This window comes from Bombina bombina, chromosome 2, assembly GCF_027579735.1.
Source record: "Bombina bombina isolate aBomBom1 chromosome 2, aBomBom1.pri, whole genome shotgun sequence".
NCBI classification, from domain to species: Eukaryota; Metazoa; Chordata; class Amphibia; order Anura; family Bombinatoridae; genus Bombina; species Bombina bombina.
The window spans coordinates 98,117,828-98,137,269 of NC_069500.1; the positions used below are offsets into that span (position 1 = coordinate 98,117,828).

The 19,442-nt window shown below is 38.5% G+C and overlaps 1 protein-coding gene and 1 long non-coding RNA gene across 5 annotated transcripts in view; one reads left to right on the top strand and one right to left on the bottom strand.

Annotated features, from left to right (window-relative positions):
- Positions 1-19,442, bottom strand: part of AMACR (alpha-methylacyl-CoA racemase) — a 204,943-nt gene that overhangs the window by 151,698 nt on the left and 33,803 nt on the right. Inside the window, exons 2-3 of one of the 4 annotated variants that reach the window (XM_053701188.1) lie at positions 17,102-17,143; positions 10,794-11,039 (exon numbers count right to left, since the gene is read on the bottom strand). In XM_053701188.1, the coding sequence (XP_053557163.1) occupies positions 10,794-11,037 (244 nt within the window). In that variant the 5' untranslated portion in view covers positions 11,038-11,039; positions 17,102-17,143. Of the gene's footprint in view, positions 1-10,793; positions 11,040-17,016; positions 17,037-17,101; positions 17,191-19,442 lie in introns of those variants that run through there. The other 3 variants (XM_053701189.1, XM_053701191.1, XM_053701190.1) reach the window with 3 other exon arrangements.
- The window catches only part of LOC128648488 (uncharacterized), a 10,241-nt gene continuing 8,090 nt past the window's right edge, over positions 17,292-19,442 (top strand). Inside the window, exon 1 of the long non-coding RNA XR_008400604.1 lies at positions 17,292-17,720. This is a non-coding gene — a long non-coding RNA (uncharacterized LOC128648488). The remainder of the gene's footprint in view (positions 17,721-19,442) is intronic.

Genomic DNA, 19,442 nt, shown 5'->3' on the forward strand with positions numbered 1-19,442 from the left:
TTTAGTAAAAGTATGCAAAGAGGACCAAGTTGCTGCTTTGCAGATCTGGTCAACCGAAGCTTCATTCCGAAACGCCCAGGAAGTAGAAACTGACCTAGTAGAATGAGCTGTAATTCTCTGAGGCGGAGTTTTACCCGACTCAACATAGGCAAGATGAATTAAAGATTTCAACCAAGATGCCAAAGAAATGGCAGAAGCTTTCTGGCCTTTTCTAGAACCAGAAAAGATAACAAATAGACTAGAAGTCTTACGAAAAGATTTCGTAGCTTCAACATAATATTTCAAAGCTCTAACAACATCCAAAGAATGCAACGATTTCTCCTTAGAATTCTTAGGATTAGGACATAATGAAGGAACCACAATTTCTCTACTAATGTTGTTGGAATTCACAACTTTAGGTAAAAATTCAAAAGAAGTTTGCAACACCGCCTTATCCTGATGAAAAATCAGAAAAGGAGACTCACAAGAAAGAGCAGATAATTCAGAAACTCTTCTGGCAGAAGAGATGGCCAAAAGGAACAAAACTTTCCAAGAAAGTAATTTAATGTCCAATGAATGCATAGTTCAAACGGATGAGCTTGAAGAGCTCCCAGAACCAAATTCAAACTCCAAGGAGGAGAAATTGACTTAATGACAGGTTTTATACGAACCAAAGCTTGTACAAAACAATGAATATCAGGAAGAATAGCAATCTTTCTGTGAAAAAGAACAGAAAGAGCAGAGATTTGTCCTTTCAAAGAACTTGCGGACAAACCCTTATCTAAACCATCCTGAAGGAACTGTAAAATTCTCGGTATTCTAAAACAATGCCAGGAAAAATGATGAGAAAGACACCAAGAAATATAAGTCTTCCAGACTCTATAATATATCTCTCGAGATACAGATTTACGAGCCTGTAACATAGTATTAATCACAGAGTCAGAGAAACCTCTTTGACCAAGAATCAAGCGTTCAATCTCCATACCTTTAAATTTAAGGATTTCAGATCCTGATGGAAAAAAGGACCTTGTGACAGAAGGTCTGGTCTTAACGGAAGAGTCCACGGTTGGCAAGAGGCCATCCGGACAAGATCCGCATACCAAAACCTGTGAGGCCATGCCGGAGCTACCAGCAGAACAAACGAGCATTCCTTCAGAATCTTGGAGATTACTCTTGGAAGAAGAACTAGAGGCGGAAAGATATATGCAGGATGATACTTCCAAGGAAGTGATAATGCATCCACTGCCTCTGCCTGAGGATCCCGGGATCTGGACAGATACCTGGGAAGTTTCTTGTTTAGATGGGACGCCATCAGATCTATTTCTGGAAGTTCCCACATTTGAACAATCTGAAGAAATACATCTGGGTGAAGAGACCATTCGCCCGGATGCAACGTTTGGCGACTGAGATAATCCGCTTCCCAATTGTCTACACCTGGGATATGAACCGCAGAGATTAGACAGGAGCTGGATTCCGCCCAAACCAAAATTCGAGATACTTCTTTCATAGCCAGAGGACTGTGAGTCCCTCCTTGATGATTGATGTATGCCACAGTTGTGACATTGTCTGTCTGAAAACAAATGAACGATTCTCTCTTCAGAAGAGGCCAAAACTGAAGAGCTCTGAAAATTGCACGGAGTTCCAAAATATTGATCGGTAATCTCACCTCCTGAGATTCCCAAACTCCTTGTGCCGTCAGAAATCCCCACACAGCTCCCCAACCTGTGAGACTTGCATCTGTTGAAATTACAGTCCAGGTCGGAAGCACAAAAGAAGCCCCCTGAATTAAACGATGGTGATCTGTCCACCATGTTAGAGAGTGTCGAACAATCGGTTTTAAAGATATTAATTGAGATATCTTCGTGTAATCCTTGCACCATTGCTTCAGCATACAGAGCTGAAGAGGTCGCATGTGAAAACGAGCAAAGGGGATCGCGTCCGATGCAGCAGTCATAAGACCTAGAATTTCCATGCATAAGGCTACCGAAGGGAATGATTGTGACTGAAGGTTTCGACAAGCTGTAATCAACTTTAGACGTCTCTTGTCTGTTAAAGACAGAGTCATGGACACTGAATCCATCTGGAAACCCAGAAAGGTTACCCTTGTCTGAGGAATCAAAGAACTTTTTGGTAAATTGATCCTCCAACCATGATCTTGAAGAAACAACACAAGTCGATTCATATGAGATTCTGCTAAATGTAAAGACTGAGCAAGTACCAAGATATCGTCCAAATAAGGAAATACCACAATACCCTGTTCTCTGATTACAGACAGCAGGGCACCGAGAACCTTTGTAAAAATTCTTGGAGCTGTAGCTAGGCCAAACGGCAGAGCCACAAACTGGTAATGCTTGTCCAGAAACGAGAATCTCAGGAACTGATAATGATCTGGATGAATCGGAATATGCAGATATGCATCCTGTAAATCTATTGTGGACATATAATTCCCTTGCTGAACAAAAGGTAAGATAGTCCTTACAGTTACCATCTTGAACGTTGGTATCCTTACATAACGATTCAATATTTTTAGATCCAGAACTGGTCTGAAAGAATTCTCCTTCTTTGGTACAATGAAGAGATTTGAATAAAACCCCATCCCCTGTTCCGGAACTGGAACTGGCATAATTACTCCAGTCAACTCTAGATCTGAAACACATTTCAGAAATGCTTGAGCTTTTACTGGATTTACTGGGACGCGGGAAAGAAAAAATCTCTTTGCAGGAGGTCTCAACTTGAAACAAATTCTGTACCCTTCTGAAACAATGCTCTGAATCCAAAGATTGTGAACAGAATTGATCCAAATTTCCTTGAAAAAACGTAACCTGCCCCCTACCAGCTGAGCTGGAATGAGGGCCGCACCTTCATGTGGACTTAGAAGCAGGCTTTGCCTTTCTAGCTGGCTTGGATTTATTCCAGACTGGAGATGGTCTCCAAACTGAAACTGCTCCTGAGGATGAAGGATCAGGCTTTTGTTCTTTGTTGAAACGAAAGGAACGAAAACGATTATTAGCCCTGTTTTTACCTTTAGATTTTTTATCCTGTGGTAAAAAAGTTCCTTTCCCACCAGTAACAGTTGAAATAATGGAATCCAACTGAGAACCAAATAATTTGTTAGCCTGGAAAGAAATGGAAAGTAAAGTTGATTTAGAAGCCATATCAGCATTCCAAGTTTTAAGCCATAAAGCTCTTCTAGCTAAAATAGCTAGAGACATAAACCTGACATCAACTCTGATAATATCAAAAATGGCATCACAGATAAAATTATTAGCATGTTGAAGAAGAATAATAATATCATGAGAATCACGATGTGTTACTTGTTGTGCTAAAGTTTCCAACCAAAAAGTTGAAGCTGCAGCAACATCAGCCAAAGATATAGCAGGTCTAAGAAGATTACCTGAACACAGATAAGCTTTTCTTAGAAAGGACTCAATTTTCCTATCTAGAGGATCCTTAAACGAAGTACCATCTGACGTAGGAATAGTAGTACGTTTAGCAAGGGTAGAAATAGCCCCATCAACTTTAGGGATCTTGTCCCAAAATTCTAATCTGTCAGACGGCACAGGATATAATTGCTTAAAACGTTTAGAAGGAGTAAATGAATTACCCAAATTATCCCATTCTTTGGAAATTACTGCAGAAATAGCATCAGGGACAGGAAAAACTTCTGGAATAACTACAGGAGTTTTAAAAACCTTATTTAAACGTTTAGATTTAGTATCAAGAGGACCAGAATCCTCTATTTCTAAAGCAATTAGGACTTCTTTAAGTAAAGAACGAATAAATTCCATTTTAAATAAATATGAAGATTTATCAGCATCAACCTCTGAGACAGAATCCTCTGAACCAGAGGAATCATCAGATTCAGAATGATGATGTTCAGTTAAAAATTCATCTGTAGGGAGAGAAGTTTTAAAAGATTTTTTACGTTTACTAGAAGGAGAAATAACAGACATAGCCTTCTTTATGGATTCAGAAACAAAATCTCTTATATTATCAGGAACATTCTGCACCTTAGATGTTGAAGGAACTGCAACAGGCAATGGTACTTTACTAAAGGAAATATTATCTGCTTTAACAAGTTTGTCATGACAATCAATACAAACAACAGCTGGAGGAATAGCTACCAAAAGTTTACAGCAGATACACTTAGCTTTGGTAGATTCAGCACTTGACAGCGATTTTCCTGTAGTATCTTCTGACTCAGATGCAACGTGAGACATCTTGCAATATGTAAGAGAAAAAACAACATATATATATAAAGCAAAATTGATCAAATTCCTTAAATGACAGTTTCAGGAATGGGAAAAAATGCCAAAGAACAAGCTTCTAGCAACCAGAAGCAATAAAAAATGAGACTTAAATAATGTGGAGACAAAAGTGACGCCCATATTTTTTCGCGCCAAATAAGACGCCCACATTCTACTAAATGCTTTTTGGCGCCAAAAATGACGCCACATCCGGAACGCCGACATTTTTGGCGCAAAATAACGTCAAAAAATGACGCAACTTCCGGCGACACGTATGACGCCGGAAACGGAAATAGAATTTTTGCGCCAAAAAAGTCCGCGCCAAGAATGACGCAATAAAATGAAGCATTTTCAGCCCCCGCGAGCCTAACAGCCCACAGGGAAAAAGTCAAATTTTAAGGTAAGAAAAAATGTTAAATTAAAATGCATTATCCCAAATATGAAACTGACTGTCTGAAAATAAGGAAAGTTGAACATTCTGAGTCAAGGCAAATAAATGTTTGAATACATATATTTAGAACTTTATAAAAAAGTGCCCAACCATAGCTAGGAGTGTCACAGAAAATAAGACTTACTTACCCCAGGACACTCATCTACATATAGTAGATAGCCAAACCAGTACTGAAACGAGAATCAGTAGAGGTAATGGTATATATAAGAGTATATCGTCGATCTGAAAAGGGAGGTAAGAGATGAATCTCTACGACCGATAACAGAGAACCTATGAAATAGACCCCTTAGAAGGAGATCACTGCATTCAAATAGGCAATACTCTCCTTACATCCCTCTGACATTCACTGCACGCTGAGAGGAAAACCGGGCTCCAACTTGCTGCGGAGCGCATATCAACGTAGAATCTAGCACAAACTTACTTCACCACCTCCATCGGAGGCAAAGTTTGTAAAACTGAATTGTGGGTGTGGTGAGGGGTGTATTTATAGGCATTTTGAGGTTTGGGAAACTTTGCCCCTCCTGGTAGGAATGTATATCCCATACGTCACTAGCTCATGGACTCTTGCTAATTACATGAAAGAAAAACTGTGTATGTACTACGACAAGTGCTACAACTGTCATGATGGTATACCCTCTGTGTGTTTTTCGATTGGAAGATAGAGCCTATCGTCGTGTATGAGCAAGCTATACAGTTACCGAAATCGCATCTGTAGTGTCCCTTAACAGTTAACCAACTGCTTGTATTAATACTTGGTTTCCACAGCAAGCTAGGAGCCAGAATGTTTCCAATGGTGCAACCCCTCCAAGATACAAAGTTGCAACCACTGGAACCATACTCCTTCAAGCTATCCTCCGCTGTCACAATGGGTAAATGTTTTTTTCATTATTCCACATATCTCATCAAACTGAGGACTAAAGGTAGTTGAAAAAATTGGTCTATTGTGGTCAAATCTGTTCTGCCTGCCCGTACTTTGGTCACTGAAAAGGGAACTTCTTTCCATATGTGTTACTTTCAAAAGGGCTCTATTTAGTCTTAAGTGAATAACCCCTCTGTAGTAAGGATTCTTTGAATTTTTCACTTTCTATAAGAAAATCTGTTGTCTCTGTACAATTGCACTTAATACGCATGAACAGCCCCTTGGCCACTCCAAACCCAGTATGTTTTGGGTGGCCGCTCTTGGCATGTAAAATTGTATTTGACATTATGGGTTTTCTGTACAATGAACTCCTAATCCTACCTATCTCTGGTTCACCACTTAAGGTGATATCTAAGTATGGAATCTTGTTTTTCTCTAATTGATAAGTGAATTGCAGGCCTACATTATTATTATTTAGATGATTAACAAAGAGTAAATCCTCCTCTTTAGTTCCCTTCCAAATGAAGAGGAGGCCATCAATATACCGTTTATAGATTTTGATGTTATGTTTGAAGGGATTGGCCTCTCCAAAGACGTGGGACAGCTCCCACCATCCCATGAAGAGATTGGCATAAGCTGGCGCAAACTTTGCTCCCATGGTGGTCCCACGTCTCTGGAGGTAAAAATCGCATTCGAATTGAAAAAAAGTATGTGTCAATAAAAATTCAAGGGACCTGCAGATAAACAACCTCAAAGTAGGGCTGTAGTTACTAGAATGTTTTAGCTGGTCAGCCACAGCTGTTATCCCCAAATTATGTGGGATGGCTGAATATAGACCCACTACATCAATGGTAAGCCAGGAGCAATATTCATCCCATCCTATCTTATCCAAATTAGACACCAAATGTTTGGTGTAAAAAGATAAGAGGGCAACTGGAAGACTAAGGGTTGGAGCAATGATCCACCCAACTGGAGCGATGCTCAAACAGGGAGCCAATTCCAGAGACAATCGGTCTTCCCCTCACCTTCTCCAAGGATAATGCAGATTTAGTCTTGAGAAGTCAGTAGGATGCAGTTTAAGTTTTAGGTACTAAAAATTTCCCAATTTTCAGAGCTAAAATACATGAAAAGGGGGCAAAGTAAATCATGGAAGTATATTGCAAAATTGTTTCATTATGCATAACTAAACATTTTATATGCAAATCTCAAGATATTTACTGTCCATTTAAGTTTCAATAAAAGGTACCAAGGCAATGATTTGATAATAGGAAATTCTATATTTTTTCCCATCTAAATACTCTGTCTGAATCCTAAAAGGTTAATTTTGACCTCCATGTCCATTAGCCAAACCATTTAGTTTGGATGGACCGCCAGGTTGCAGAATGATTTGGTGCCAGAATGAAAATGCTCTTTGCTTCTTTTATTAAACAGTGGCTATTTTGCTCCTCTGATGATGTTAGTCATCACTGATAAACTGTCTAAGTGCTTTTCAGACTTTGTTGAATTGCTGCATAGGAAGTTCAAATGATTGTGTAGAGACAGAATATGAGTCATCCGATACCAAACAGTATTTTGTCAGAACTTCAGTGGTATCTCTGCCCATGACTTGGCTATGCTGGCATTGCTAGACTTACTCCACAAAGCCGACTTTCTCAAATGGTGCTGGAATAGTAAATATGTCAGTCTATGCCGTTTTCAAGAAGATAGTAGATGTAGAGCGCTAAATTATACAGCGCCCGCAAACAGCAAATTTGCCCGTTTGCGGGCGCGCAATAAATAACCAACCATTACAAGTGGCTGGTTATTGTTACTGTGAGCTTGCGGTAGAAATTAGCACTCCGAAAATTAACCAGAGGTCAGACCTCTGGTTAATTTTCTAAATGTCCCTCAATTGCCCCCAAACTTAAATTGTAGCATAAACACATAAATATATATATGTATATATTCATATATATTTAAAATTTCTGCCCATAGCTGCACGACTTACCCCCATTCGCTGCGCTAGTTCTCATGCTGTGGCCCACTGCACCTCACCTGTAATACAAACACACATTTGCGTGCGCTGGTATTACAAAGTGGAGCGCAAATATTGCTTCAGCGAAATCAATATTTTGCGTTCCACTTATAATTTGGCCCTAAGTTTGCAGCTGAACAATGTGGGATGTTCTACTGCACACATTCTTCCAGCACTGCATTCTTTAACTCCTTTAGCATCCAGATGTGGCATCTTGGAAGTTTTTCTGAAGATAAATGAATCATGATTCACATAGCGCAGTGATGGTTAACCCTGGTACCCTTGATGTTTTGGAACTACATTTCCCATGATGCTCAACTAGACTGCAAAGTGCTTAAAGGGACAGTCTACACTAAAATTGTTATTGTTTAAAAAGATAGATAATGCCTTTACTACCCATTCCTCAGCTTTGCACAACCAACATTGTAAGATTAATATACTTTATCACATTTAAAGTTAACCTCTTTCTGCCTGTTACTAAGTCACTATAGACAGCCTCTTAATCACATGCTTTATTTGCTTTTAACAACAGGAGAATGCTAGTTCATGTGGGCCACATAGATAAGATTGTGCTCACGCCCGAGGAGCTATTTAATATTTAGCACAACACAATACTAAATGCAAGTCAACAGATAATAAATAAAAAGTCATGTGATCAGGGGGCTTTCAGAAGAGGCTTAGATACAAGGTAATCACAGAGGTAAAAAGTATATTAATATAACTGTGTTGGTTATGCAAAATTGGGGAATGGGTAATACAGGTAGCCTTCCGTTTACGCCGGGGTTAGGTTCCAGAAGGAATGGTTGTAAATCGAAACCGTTGTAAATTGAAACCCAGTTTATAATGTAAGTCAATGGGAAGTGAGGGAGATAGGTTCCAGGCCCCTCTCAAAATTGTCATAAGTAACACCTAATACATTATTTTTAAAGCTTTGAAATGAAGACTTTAAATGCTAAACAGCATTATAAACCTAATAAAATAATCACACAACACAGAATATATAATTAAACTAAGTTAAATGAACAAAAACATTTTCTAAACAGCATTATAAACCTAATAAAATAATCACACAACACAGACTTCACTTGCATTTTTCTGCAAACAGTTCTTTCTATGCATTCCAATCTGGACTGATTTATAGACAGGAAGATCTTGTTCCTTTGAAATCTGCTCGATATCTCAGGTCTGGTTAAACTGATTAATTTCAGCTTGCTTGGCTTTGCTGCAAAACAAGCGGACAGCTCCACCTACTGGCTATTTTAATACATGCACTGCTTCTCAATGCTTTTCAATAGCAGTCACATGACTGGAAAAAAAGGTTGTTATTCTGAAACGGTGTAAATTGAACCGTTGTAAAACGAGGGCCATCTGTAAAGGGATTATCTATCTTTTAAAACAATAACAATTCTATTGTAGACTGTCCCTTTAATCATCATGGGAAATGTAGTTCCAAAACATCAGGGACGCCAAGTTTAGCGATCACTGAACACATATAGACACACCTAGTTGAGTGTGCTGTAATGTTTTAGATTTTATCAACCTGCTTGCGCATTCAATAGAAACCGGGTGCAATTTTGGCTTCTTTTATTCTCTACAGCTGCTGTAATGGTGGAAAACATGAATCAACATCAAAACGGTCGATAAGCGTAATTCCTTCCTACAGCATTTTTTTTTTTGCGAACTCGCGCACAATCATTTGCGGCTCAATGGAAACCCTCGTAACAATACATGTTCTTTCAGTATGATTAGATATGACCAAAGCAATGAATCTACACGTGTTATGTCTTAGGTTGAAATTAAATGCATTAGAGATGCAGTGTCATAGTAGTTACTGTGCGCCGTTATCTGTTTTTCTTAGCAGATGGTTAAGGATGTTATACACCAGTTTTAGTAGCAGCTGTAAGAGTATTAAAGATCTGATTGTGGTAAACATGGACTTGTAAGATACACTTCTATTCTGAAAGGAAATCACGGAAGAAGACAGCAAAATTTAGCCAGATAGCAAATCGTTCTGAAACTCTCCAACACAAAGACCTGTTCTAAAACATAACCATCTGAGCAACTAGATATGTTCCGCTAACTGCCTGTAGTGCAATGCTGTTCCTTCAGCAAAGAATAACAAGAGAATGAAGCAAATTTGATAATAGAAGTAAACGGAAAAGTTGTTGTAAAATTGTATGTTTTATCCGGATCACAAAAGAAAATTTTGGGGTTTCCTATCCCTTTAATCACTAAATATCTGACTCTAAATCTAACCTCTACAAACTAGTAAGGGGTTACTAAAATGTATATATTATATAACATTAACATGATAATACTTATATATAAGTTTATTTTTAAACAACGCAGTGACCCAAGCAATGCGAATTCATATTAAAAACAAATATGGCATTTTCCGTTTAACTGTCTCTTTAAAACATTGGAGAGATACTGCACTGCGATTACTACAGCACAGGTTTTTTTATTTTTTCTGTACAGGCATAAGAAGTTAAAGGGATACTAAACCCAAGTTTTTTCTTAAATGATTCAGACAGAGCATGCAATTTTAAGCAACTATCTACTCCTATTATTAATTTTTCTTCATTCTCTTGCTATCTTTATTTGAAAAACAAGCATTTTAAAGCTTAGGAGCCGGCCCATTTTTGGTTCAGCACCCTGCATAGCGCTTGCTGATTGGATTGATGGCTACATTTAACCACCAATAAGCAAGCACAACCCAGGTTCTAAACCAAAAATGGGCCGGCTCCTAAGCTTTATATTCCTGCTTTTTAAATAAAGAGAGCAAGAAAACGAACAAAAACTGATAATAGGAGTAAATTAGAAAGTTGCTTAAAATTGTGTGCTCTATCTGAATCAGGAAAGAAAAAAAGTTGGGTTTAGTGTCCCTTTAAACGGTTTATCAGAACTAGAATCTATTAAAAAAAAACTATTCTGGCAAATCCTGTACAAGATGCACAAGCCAAGAATTCTGCCCAACAAAATGTGGCACCTAGTAAAATACAATATTTACATTTAGCAGATGAATGACCTTATGTTTTTCCCAGCGCGTGTACCTCCTGGGGAGTTTTATTATGCAGATGAAAAAAAGAAAACAAAGAGATTTGAGCACTAAGCAAGAAGCAACCTGATTTTACTCTGATAAAATGCAATGTATGAAATAAAATAACAGCTTAGAGTTTTTAAAACGTGACATGTATTTATAGAAGGTGAAGTGCTTTTGTTAACGGCTACAATTACACTTACCTTGGCGGAAAGGCTCAATAAGGACGTCAGAATTCTTACACAGCTTTTTAAAAAGTCCAACTCCTTCTTGGCTTTTCAGGTTTAAAGCTATGGATTTTTTGCCTCTTCCCATAGTGTCTATTGTGGAACTTTTTGTTTTATCCACACGTAGAACTTTAGCACCAAAATCCGCCAATATCATTCCACAGAAGGGCGCAGGAGCAAGACCAGCAAGTTCTAGCACACGTACACCAGCCAGGGCCATTTCTTTAAAAGCAATTTAAACAAAGAAGAAAAAAAAATATCAATCAGTAACTAAAAAACTATATTAACGCAATTGTAAAAAAAAAGTCAGATCATAAAGGTGACTGCTTCTCTTTATTACTATTTGAAAGGCATATCTAGGTAGGCGCAGAAGCAGCAATGCACTGCTAGGAGCTAATTGGCGATTGGTGGCTACACACATACGCCTCTTGTCATTGGCTCCCCAGATGTTTTCATCTAGCTCCCAGTAGTGCATCACTACTCTTGACCTGGTCTTAACTATGTGTTTAACAATTTTTCAGGAGCTGGGAGTGATCCCAATCTTTTACAAAAGCTTATCTAATTGTTTTCAGCAGAAAATCATCCTTACAATCTATGTAAATTTTTGTAGCTAAAAAGGGACATAAAATGCAATTTTTTGCTTTTGTGCAATTTTAAGCAACTTTCTAATTTACTCCTATTGTAACATTTTCTTTGTTCTTTTGCTATCTTTATTTGAAAAATCAGGAATGTTGCTAATATAAAACATTAACTTTCTGACTGGGCAAAACTACCTCTTTCACTTTCTGTCAGGGTCCACCTTTTTAAAATGGTCGCTTTGCCCAAGCTTCTTTACCTGTTACAGATGCTACCACTTCTCCTTACCCAACAAGACACTAAATAGATACAAGCCTCTCTCGGGCAATTTATATGGAGTAGGAAAAAGCAAAGGATTGGAAAAACATATTGCCATGGTCTAGAGGTTGGCAATGCCTCCCAGACATTTCTTGGTACCACTTCACTGTCCCTGAAAACTATCTTATCAAACCAATACATTTAGCATTTCTGCCACATGCAAATATTACCTCGTTACCACCATACATACAAATCACAAATTATACAAAGATCCTTTGAGGGCCTGGGCCAAGGTTTGTAGACTATGGGGGTTTACGACAAACAGCAAGCAAACACCTATCAATCCAGGGCAACTTACAATTCCTACCAGGCTATACAACGGAAGTGTTCAGATTATGGCAACAAAGACAACTCACTCAACTCCTTAACCCATTAACCTTAGAAATTACTTCATTTCACGAATTGCTAAATTTTTATGGTCTCCCAAACACACACAGATTTGCATATTTTCAGTGTAGACTACTTCAATAAGCTAATAACAGATGGCCTACTGATTAAGGAATCCACTAACATTGACAAGTTATGTATATTGGCAAAACAAGGGTCTTAAAAAATTGTAAACACATACAATCTGATTCTCCAACACTTTGAGAATTCTGCTATGCAGAGAATATTATCGAAGTGGCTAAACTGTAGGGACCTAGACTTAGATGAAGATCTTATCAGCTCTAGTTTCAGAAAGGCGCATGCAGTTACAATTTCTGCAAACTTAAGAGAATCACATATAAAAATCCTACAACAAGCCTATATCATCCCTGGCCTTCGTTCCAAATGGGTGCCAGGGGATAAAAATATCTGCACTAAATGCAGCTATGCCTCACCAGACTGGACTCACCTGTTATGGGACTGTCCTAAACTGAAAGGATTTTTGGAATAAAATTTCTTATTGGCTGACAAAAATAACAAAAAGAGAAGGTATGTCTCTCAGCTCAACATGTAATATTCTTATTAGCAAAAGACAGGGCATTTAAATACAATATCTATAACCCCAGTCTTCATGCTGGCAAAACAACTAATCTTAGCATGATAGGCAGAAATTACCCCCCCCCCCTTCCAACAACTAGATTAAAAATATACATACCCAAGTGATAATAGAGCAGGCAGACACGAAAGGGAATCCAGAAAAAAGAATCAAACGGTTCCTCTATAAATGGGAGGCTTATCTACTATATTTATCAGTAAATATTAAAGATAGAGTCCTTTACCCATTTAGGAATAGTTTATACATTTAAAATGAGAATCTTAAAGGTAATTGGTGTTTCTCTGACTGTCAAATTTAAATACACCTCATTAAGAGGTGATCATATTACTGGTTAGGCTCCCTCATCCTTAACAAACAGAGGTCTGTAGAGGGTGATCTGGAAGCTCTCCTGGTAAGTTAAAATATATTTGTTATTTGTTTATACTTGTTTATGTATTTTTTGTTTGTGTTTGTTTTTGTTACTGTTTGTTTAGATGTAAAAAAATTGAAGAATAGATCCTAGCCTCTACATGATAAACATGTGGATCTGCTCTGAATTACACCTCTTATAATGCGTACTAATTCTAGTTTCATGTAAAAATTATTTTCAACGCAAAAAAAATCATTAAAGAAAAAAATTGGGTTAGTATCCCTTTAAAGGTGCATAGCACTCATATAAAAGAACAAAATGCCCTGTTTTGAATGAGGAATCACTAAACCCTCTAACATGCACCTGGTCACCATTCTAATGGCACCAAGAAGCTTTCATATACAGGAAGAGAATTCCTTTTTCATATCCCCATCTCTCTTCCTCACAGAAAGAAAGGAGTCCCCTTTTTTCCAGTGAGAGGTCTCATGCCTTTATCATTAGTAGGTGATTGTCATGAAGATGGAAGGAACCTGTATCCCCAAAAGACAGTAAAGACTACAGACGCATAACACACCTCATATAAGAGGAGACTCTTCTATTTCAAATGAAGTGTTCAGGCTGTTGTATGTAGTAGGTGTTCTGAGCTCTAAAACATCCCTTAGTATAATAAGTGGCCAGAAATGGAGTAAGAAGGGGACAAATGCCACCTTCCGGGTTTCATAAAGCTAAGCACCCACTTGAGCACTTCTTTTGAGACTTGTGTCATAGGGTAGGTAGTAATTATAATCCTTCTGCTTGATGTCACAGTTAAAAGATCCTTGATTGTTTTTGAGCAAATGAATATTTAGGGGAACTTTTACCGAAGCTCTATATAGGCTGTCATACTAATTCAAATATTTTGCACATGTTTCACTAATTCATGCAACTCAGTTTTAGCAAATTCTGCTTTTTATTATGTTGTCCATTCAGCACATATTGAGCAATACCCCATCATCAAGTGAAACATTCTACTTTATACTGTTAGTTGTTTGCGTAATGATTTTTTGTGTCTCTTTTGGCTGTGGTATGCGAGCTTGGGCAGTAGTATTAGCATACGTTTTTTTAAATGTGATGTCACTCCTTTTAAATGTGATGTCACTCCTTTTAAATGTGATGTCACTCCTTTTTAAAATCAGAATTGTGTAGTTTTTGTAGTTTCAAAGAAGTCTAACATTGTATGGTTAGGTTAACAACTAGCGCTGTTTTCGGACCCACTCTATGGTAAACAGGAGCACTATGTAATTTCATTTGACCTATTTGTTGGCCATGTAAGGATGTATTATGTTAGCATAATTGAAAAGAAAATGTGCAATAGTAAAATGTGCTCTAACACATGAAGGGCTAGATTACAAGTGGAGCGCAAAAGATTGATTTTGCTAAAGCGATAGTTGCACTCCAGAAAGAAGTGGGGAGGGGCAGTCAAGAGGGTCTAATCACTTCTGTTTATGTGTTTTACTGGCAGCTAAAGACGTATTGCTTTGTATATAACTGGCAGCCAAGGGGTAAAACAACTGGTCAGTTGTGAAAAATATACATCTGGAATCAAGAGTGGAAATTAAGGTAGCTCTTTGTGTGACCCCCCACCTACCATTGTGTCAAGTCATGAGCAGATTGTCCAGTGCGCTGGTATTACAAGTTTGGTGCAATGTGAATGCATTGCGCTAACGAGAGCGTGCTTCCATAGGCTCCAATGGGAGTCTCGTTCTTATGTCGTCAGACATGGCATGAGAACTAGCACAGCGATGGGCAGCAAAATGTAAATACAGAATGGGCATCAAATACGTTTTTTTTAATAATATGAAAGATTTGCCAAACCAAATTTTTCACCCGTGCACACCACTAATTTTCTCTATAGAGTGTTGAAGACAGGTGCATGCTTCTGAGGGCCTATGAGCCTACCTGGATTTATTATTTAACAAATGATGCCAAGAACAACAAAACATTTTATTGATGTATATTGTAACATTTTTAAAATTACACTCTAGTTAAACCATGAATGTTTAATTGTTACTTTATTGCCCCTTCAATTGTTGATTTATATAATCCACATATGTAGTTAGCAGACATCCTCAAACTTGGCCCTCCAGAGGTTTTGGAACTACATTTCCCATGATGCTCAGCCAGCTGATATGCTGTCTGAGCATCATGAGAAATGTAGTTCCAAAACTTTGGGAGGGTCAAGTTTGAGGATGTCTGATTTAAAGGGACATAAGAGTGAAAAAGCAAATGCTCTAGTATGTTACAGCATTTTATTACTGCAGTATTGTTTATATATAACTATGTATTTAAAGGTACAGTGTACTCAAAATCTAAAATACAAAAATGTAATAAAGAATTATGGATAAATAAAATTTGCCATTGACGCTAATTAATTATTTTGCTCCTGTTTTAGCAGTCCTGATATCATTTATATATAGGTTTGTAATTCACACTCACCAAACACCCTGATTTTTTTTACTACTGTCCCTAGTTATGTATACCAGCAACCTATATAGCTTACTGTTTATGAATGCAGATAAGTATTTGCCGGTGTTGTATCAGATTAGCAAACATATCAGATCAGCAAACGGAAGTGACGTTCCATCACCTGTCTGACCGCAAATACTAATTGGCCATGCGCTCCTCCTCGTCATTGCATTTCAATCCCAACGCATCACAAATTACTATCAATCAGATTCTTGGAGACTTTTAAAATGCATAAGCGCAAAGAGGTGTAGTTTGTATATGTAAGGAATGATGGGTAATGTAGTTTAATTTCAAATAACTACAGTACCTTTATTTAGATCGCTGTAATATACAGTTGGCAGCATCTAATTCTTTAAGGTTTAGTTTATTGATTTATCAAATATAATTTTAATTTTTATTACAGCGATATAAAGATACCATAATTCTTTGAAATTAAACTACATTACCCATCATGCCTTACAAATACAAACTACACCTCTATGTTTAAAAAGTGTCCAATAATCTGATGGGTAAATAGTAATTGTGACGTGCTGAGATTGGAATGTAATGACGAGGAGGAGCGCATGTGCGGTTAGTATTTGCGGTCAGACAGCCAACGTTATGTCACTTCCGTTTGCTGATCTGATATGTTTGCTAATCTAATAGAACACCAGTCCCCCTTCTCCCCTCGCATTCCCCCTCCCCAACCTAGCAATGCCCCACAATCTCCATGGGTTGCATATGTAATAAATTATCTGCAGCCACGTTACAAACTGTCAGCTGAAATTTACAATCTCTGTTCTGTGAATTTAACCCGATACGCTCTGCACAGTTATTCACAGAGCAGAGATTGTAAATTTCAGCTGCTAGTGTTAAATACATAGTTATAATCATCTCCAAAACAGAAATGCACTACTGGAACCTAGCTGAACAAATCTGGCGAGCCAATGACAAGAGGCATATGTGCATAGCTACCAATCACCAGCTAGCTCCCAGCTGTGCAGTGCTGCTTCCAAGCCAACCGAGGCGTTTTTCAACAAAGGAAAGCAAAAGAGCAACATCAATTTGTAACAAAAGTAAACTGAAAAGTCTCTAAAAATTGCAAGTTCTATCTGAATCATGAAAGTTTGATTTTCCCTTTAAACATTTTATTAGAAATTATTTTAAGATCACTACATTATGAGAGGCAGGCTACCCCTGTTCAAATGTGTGTCAATCAAATATGTTTTAATGGCTTTGACAACGATTTGCTGCTGATCAAAGTTCTGTGTGTTGTTGTTTTTTAAAACTTGATTACATCTGACAGTAAAAGACAACTGCTTCATTACCAGTCTTTCTCTACTAAATGACCTTGTTCTGCATTGTTAGAAACAGTAATTGCTGTTCAAATTCTAGAAAAGCATTTTAAGACAAAATATAATGCATGTCACGACTATTACACAGTTTAAGGATAAGCTAAACAGATATTCTCAATATAACAAATAACCTACAAAAAAAGCAGCGAACGTTCTAATTCCTTCCTGAAAACAGCCTGGTGTGTGTAATACACAATTTAACCCCTTAGCTGTTACAAACCTCAGGCAATTCAAGACTTGAGTAAAGCAATCTCCACACTGTATACAACCACGGTAGCGGCTAGATTCTATCCCTCTAAAGGACACTCTGACATCACAGCAGTCACGTGACTGCAGTGATCACATGGTACAGAGAGCTGATTGAGGAAGCAGAAGTACCGGGAGACTCAAATCGATAGGACATTTTTTGCTTTTCTTCTGCTGTCAAGAACTGGTTGTGGGAAAATATTACACATGGGGCCCAACATTTTCTTTTATTCTTTATTTTCTAGGAGAGAAGCTGTTATCTGGGACTGCAGATGAGCAATGGGAAACCACTAAGATAAGTAAACCTGCACTTGTTGTCTGGTTTATGTTTGTGGGGGTATCAGTCATTACATAATTAGTGAAATTCAGCTACAATTGTTAAGCTGTATATTTGAAGCTTGCATTTAAAATGGACATTAATTAATAAGAACAGGAGTTAATTCGCTTATATTGTCAATATATATCTTAACTACCTTCTTTATGTGCAGGTGTTACTACTACACTATGACACCAAGGGGATTATGGAAAGGAAGGCGTTAATGACTGTTCTGTGTATGACTGATGTGGAATAGTTATAGTATTCTGTGTCACTGGTATGAATGGGCATTATTCTCTATTTCCCTGTGTGTAAATGTCTGTGTGTCTGTCTCCTTATGTATGTGACTGTCTCTGTCTCCTTATGTATGTGACTGTCTGTGTCTCTGTCTCCTTATGTATGTGACTGTCTGTGTCTCTGTCTCCTTATGTATGTGACTGTCTGTGTCTCTGTCTCCTTATGTATGTGACTGTCTGTGTGTCTTTCTCCTTATGTATGTGACTGTCTGTGTCTCTGTCTCCTTATGTATGTGACTGTCTGTGTCTCTGTCTCCTTATGTATGTGACTGTCTGTGTGTCTGTCTCCTTATGTATGTGACTGTCTGTGTCTCTGTCTCCTTATGTATGTGACTGTCTGTGTCTCTGTCTCCTTATGTATGTGACTGTCTGTGTCTCTGTCTCCTTATGTATGTGACTGTCTGTGTGTCTGTCTCCTTATGTATGTGACTGTCTGTGTCTCTGTCTCCTTATGTATGTGACTGTCTGTGTGTCTGTCTCCTTATGTATGTGACTGTCTGTGTGTCTGTCTCCTTATGTATGTGACTGTCTGTGTGTCTGTCTCCTTATGTATGTGACTGTCTGTGTCTCTGTCTCCTTATGTATGTGACTGTCTGTGTCTCTGTCTCCTTATGTATGTGACTTTCTGTGTGTCTGTCTCCTTATGTATGTGACTGTCTGTGTGTCTGTCTCCTTATGTATGTGACTGTCTGTGTCTCTGTCTCCTTATGTATGTGACTGTCTGTGTCTCTGTCTCCTTATGTATGTGATTTTCTCTGAGTCCGAGACACAGAATGACAGACACACAGTGTACTTTTCTGTGTCCCTGTTTGTGTGTCTGTCTCTCCCTCTTTGTCACTTTTCTCGTCACTCTTTTCATACATTCACATTCTCTCTGTCACTTTTTTTTCTGTCTCTCATTTTCTCTTGTCCCTCTTTCTGTGTCACTCTTTCTCTGTCATTTTCTGTCTGTCACCCACGCTGCCTCTCTCCCTATCACTCTCTCTCACTTGATGTCACTCTTTATGTCGCTCTTGTTGTCCATCTCTTGCTGTCACTCTCTCTCCCCCTTGCTGTCTCTCACTCTCTCTCTCTCCCCCTTGCTGTCTCTCACTCTCTCTCTCCCCCTTGCTGTCTCTCACTCTCTCTCTCCCCCTTGCTGTCTCTCACTCTCTCTCTCCCCCTTGCTGTCTCTCTCTCTCTCTCTCTGTTCCTTGCTGTCTATCTCGCTGTCTCTTGCTGTCTCTCTCTCTCTCCCTTGCGGTCTCTCTCTCCCTTGCTGTCACACTGTTTCTTTCTACCTTGCTGTCTCTCTCCCTGTCACTTGCTGTCACTGTTCCTCTCTGACTATTCTATTTTACTCTCTCGCTGTCACACTCTGTCACTAGCTTTCTCTCTCTTGCTGTCACATTCTTTCTGTCTCTCTCTCTTGCGTATAACACTTGCTGTCACTCTGTTTTTTTCTTCTCTTTTTCTGTCTCTCTCAGCCGTCTCTCTCTCTCAGCTCGCTCTCTCTCTCTCTCTCCTGCCTCTCTCTCTCTCTCTCTCTCTCTCTCTCTCCTGCCTCTCTCTCTCTCCTGCCTCTTTCTCTCTCTCCTGCCTCTCTCTCTCTCTCTCTCTCTCCTGCCTCTCTCTCTCTCTCCTGCCTCTCTCTCTCTCTCTCTCTCTCTCTCTCTCTCTCTCCTGTCTCTCTCTCTCTCTCTCTCTCTCCCTGTCTCTCACTC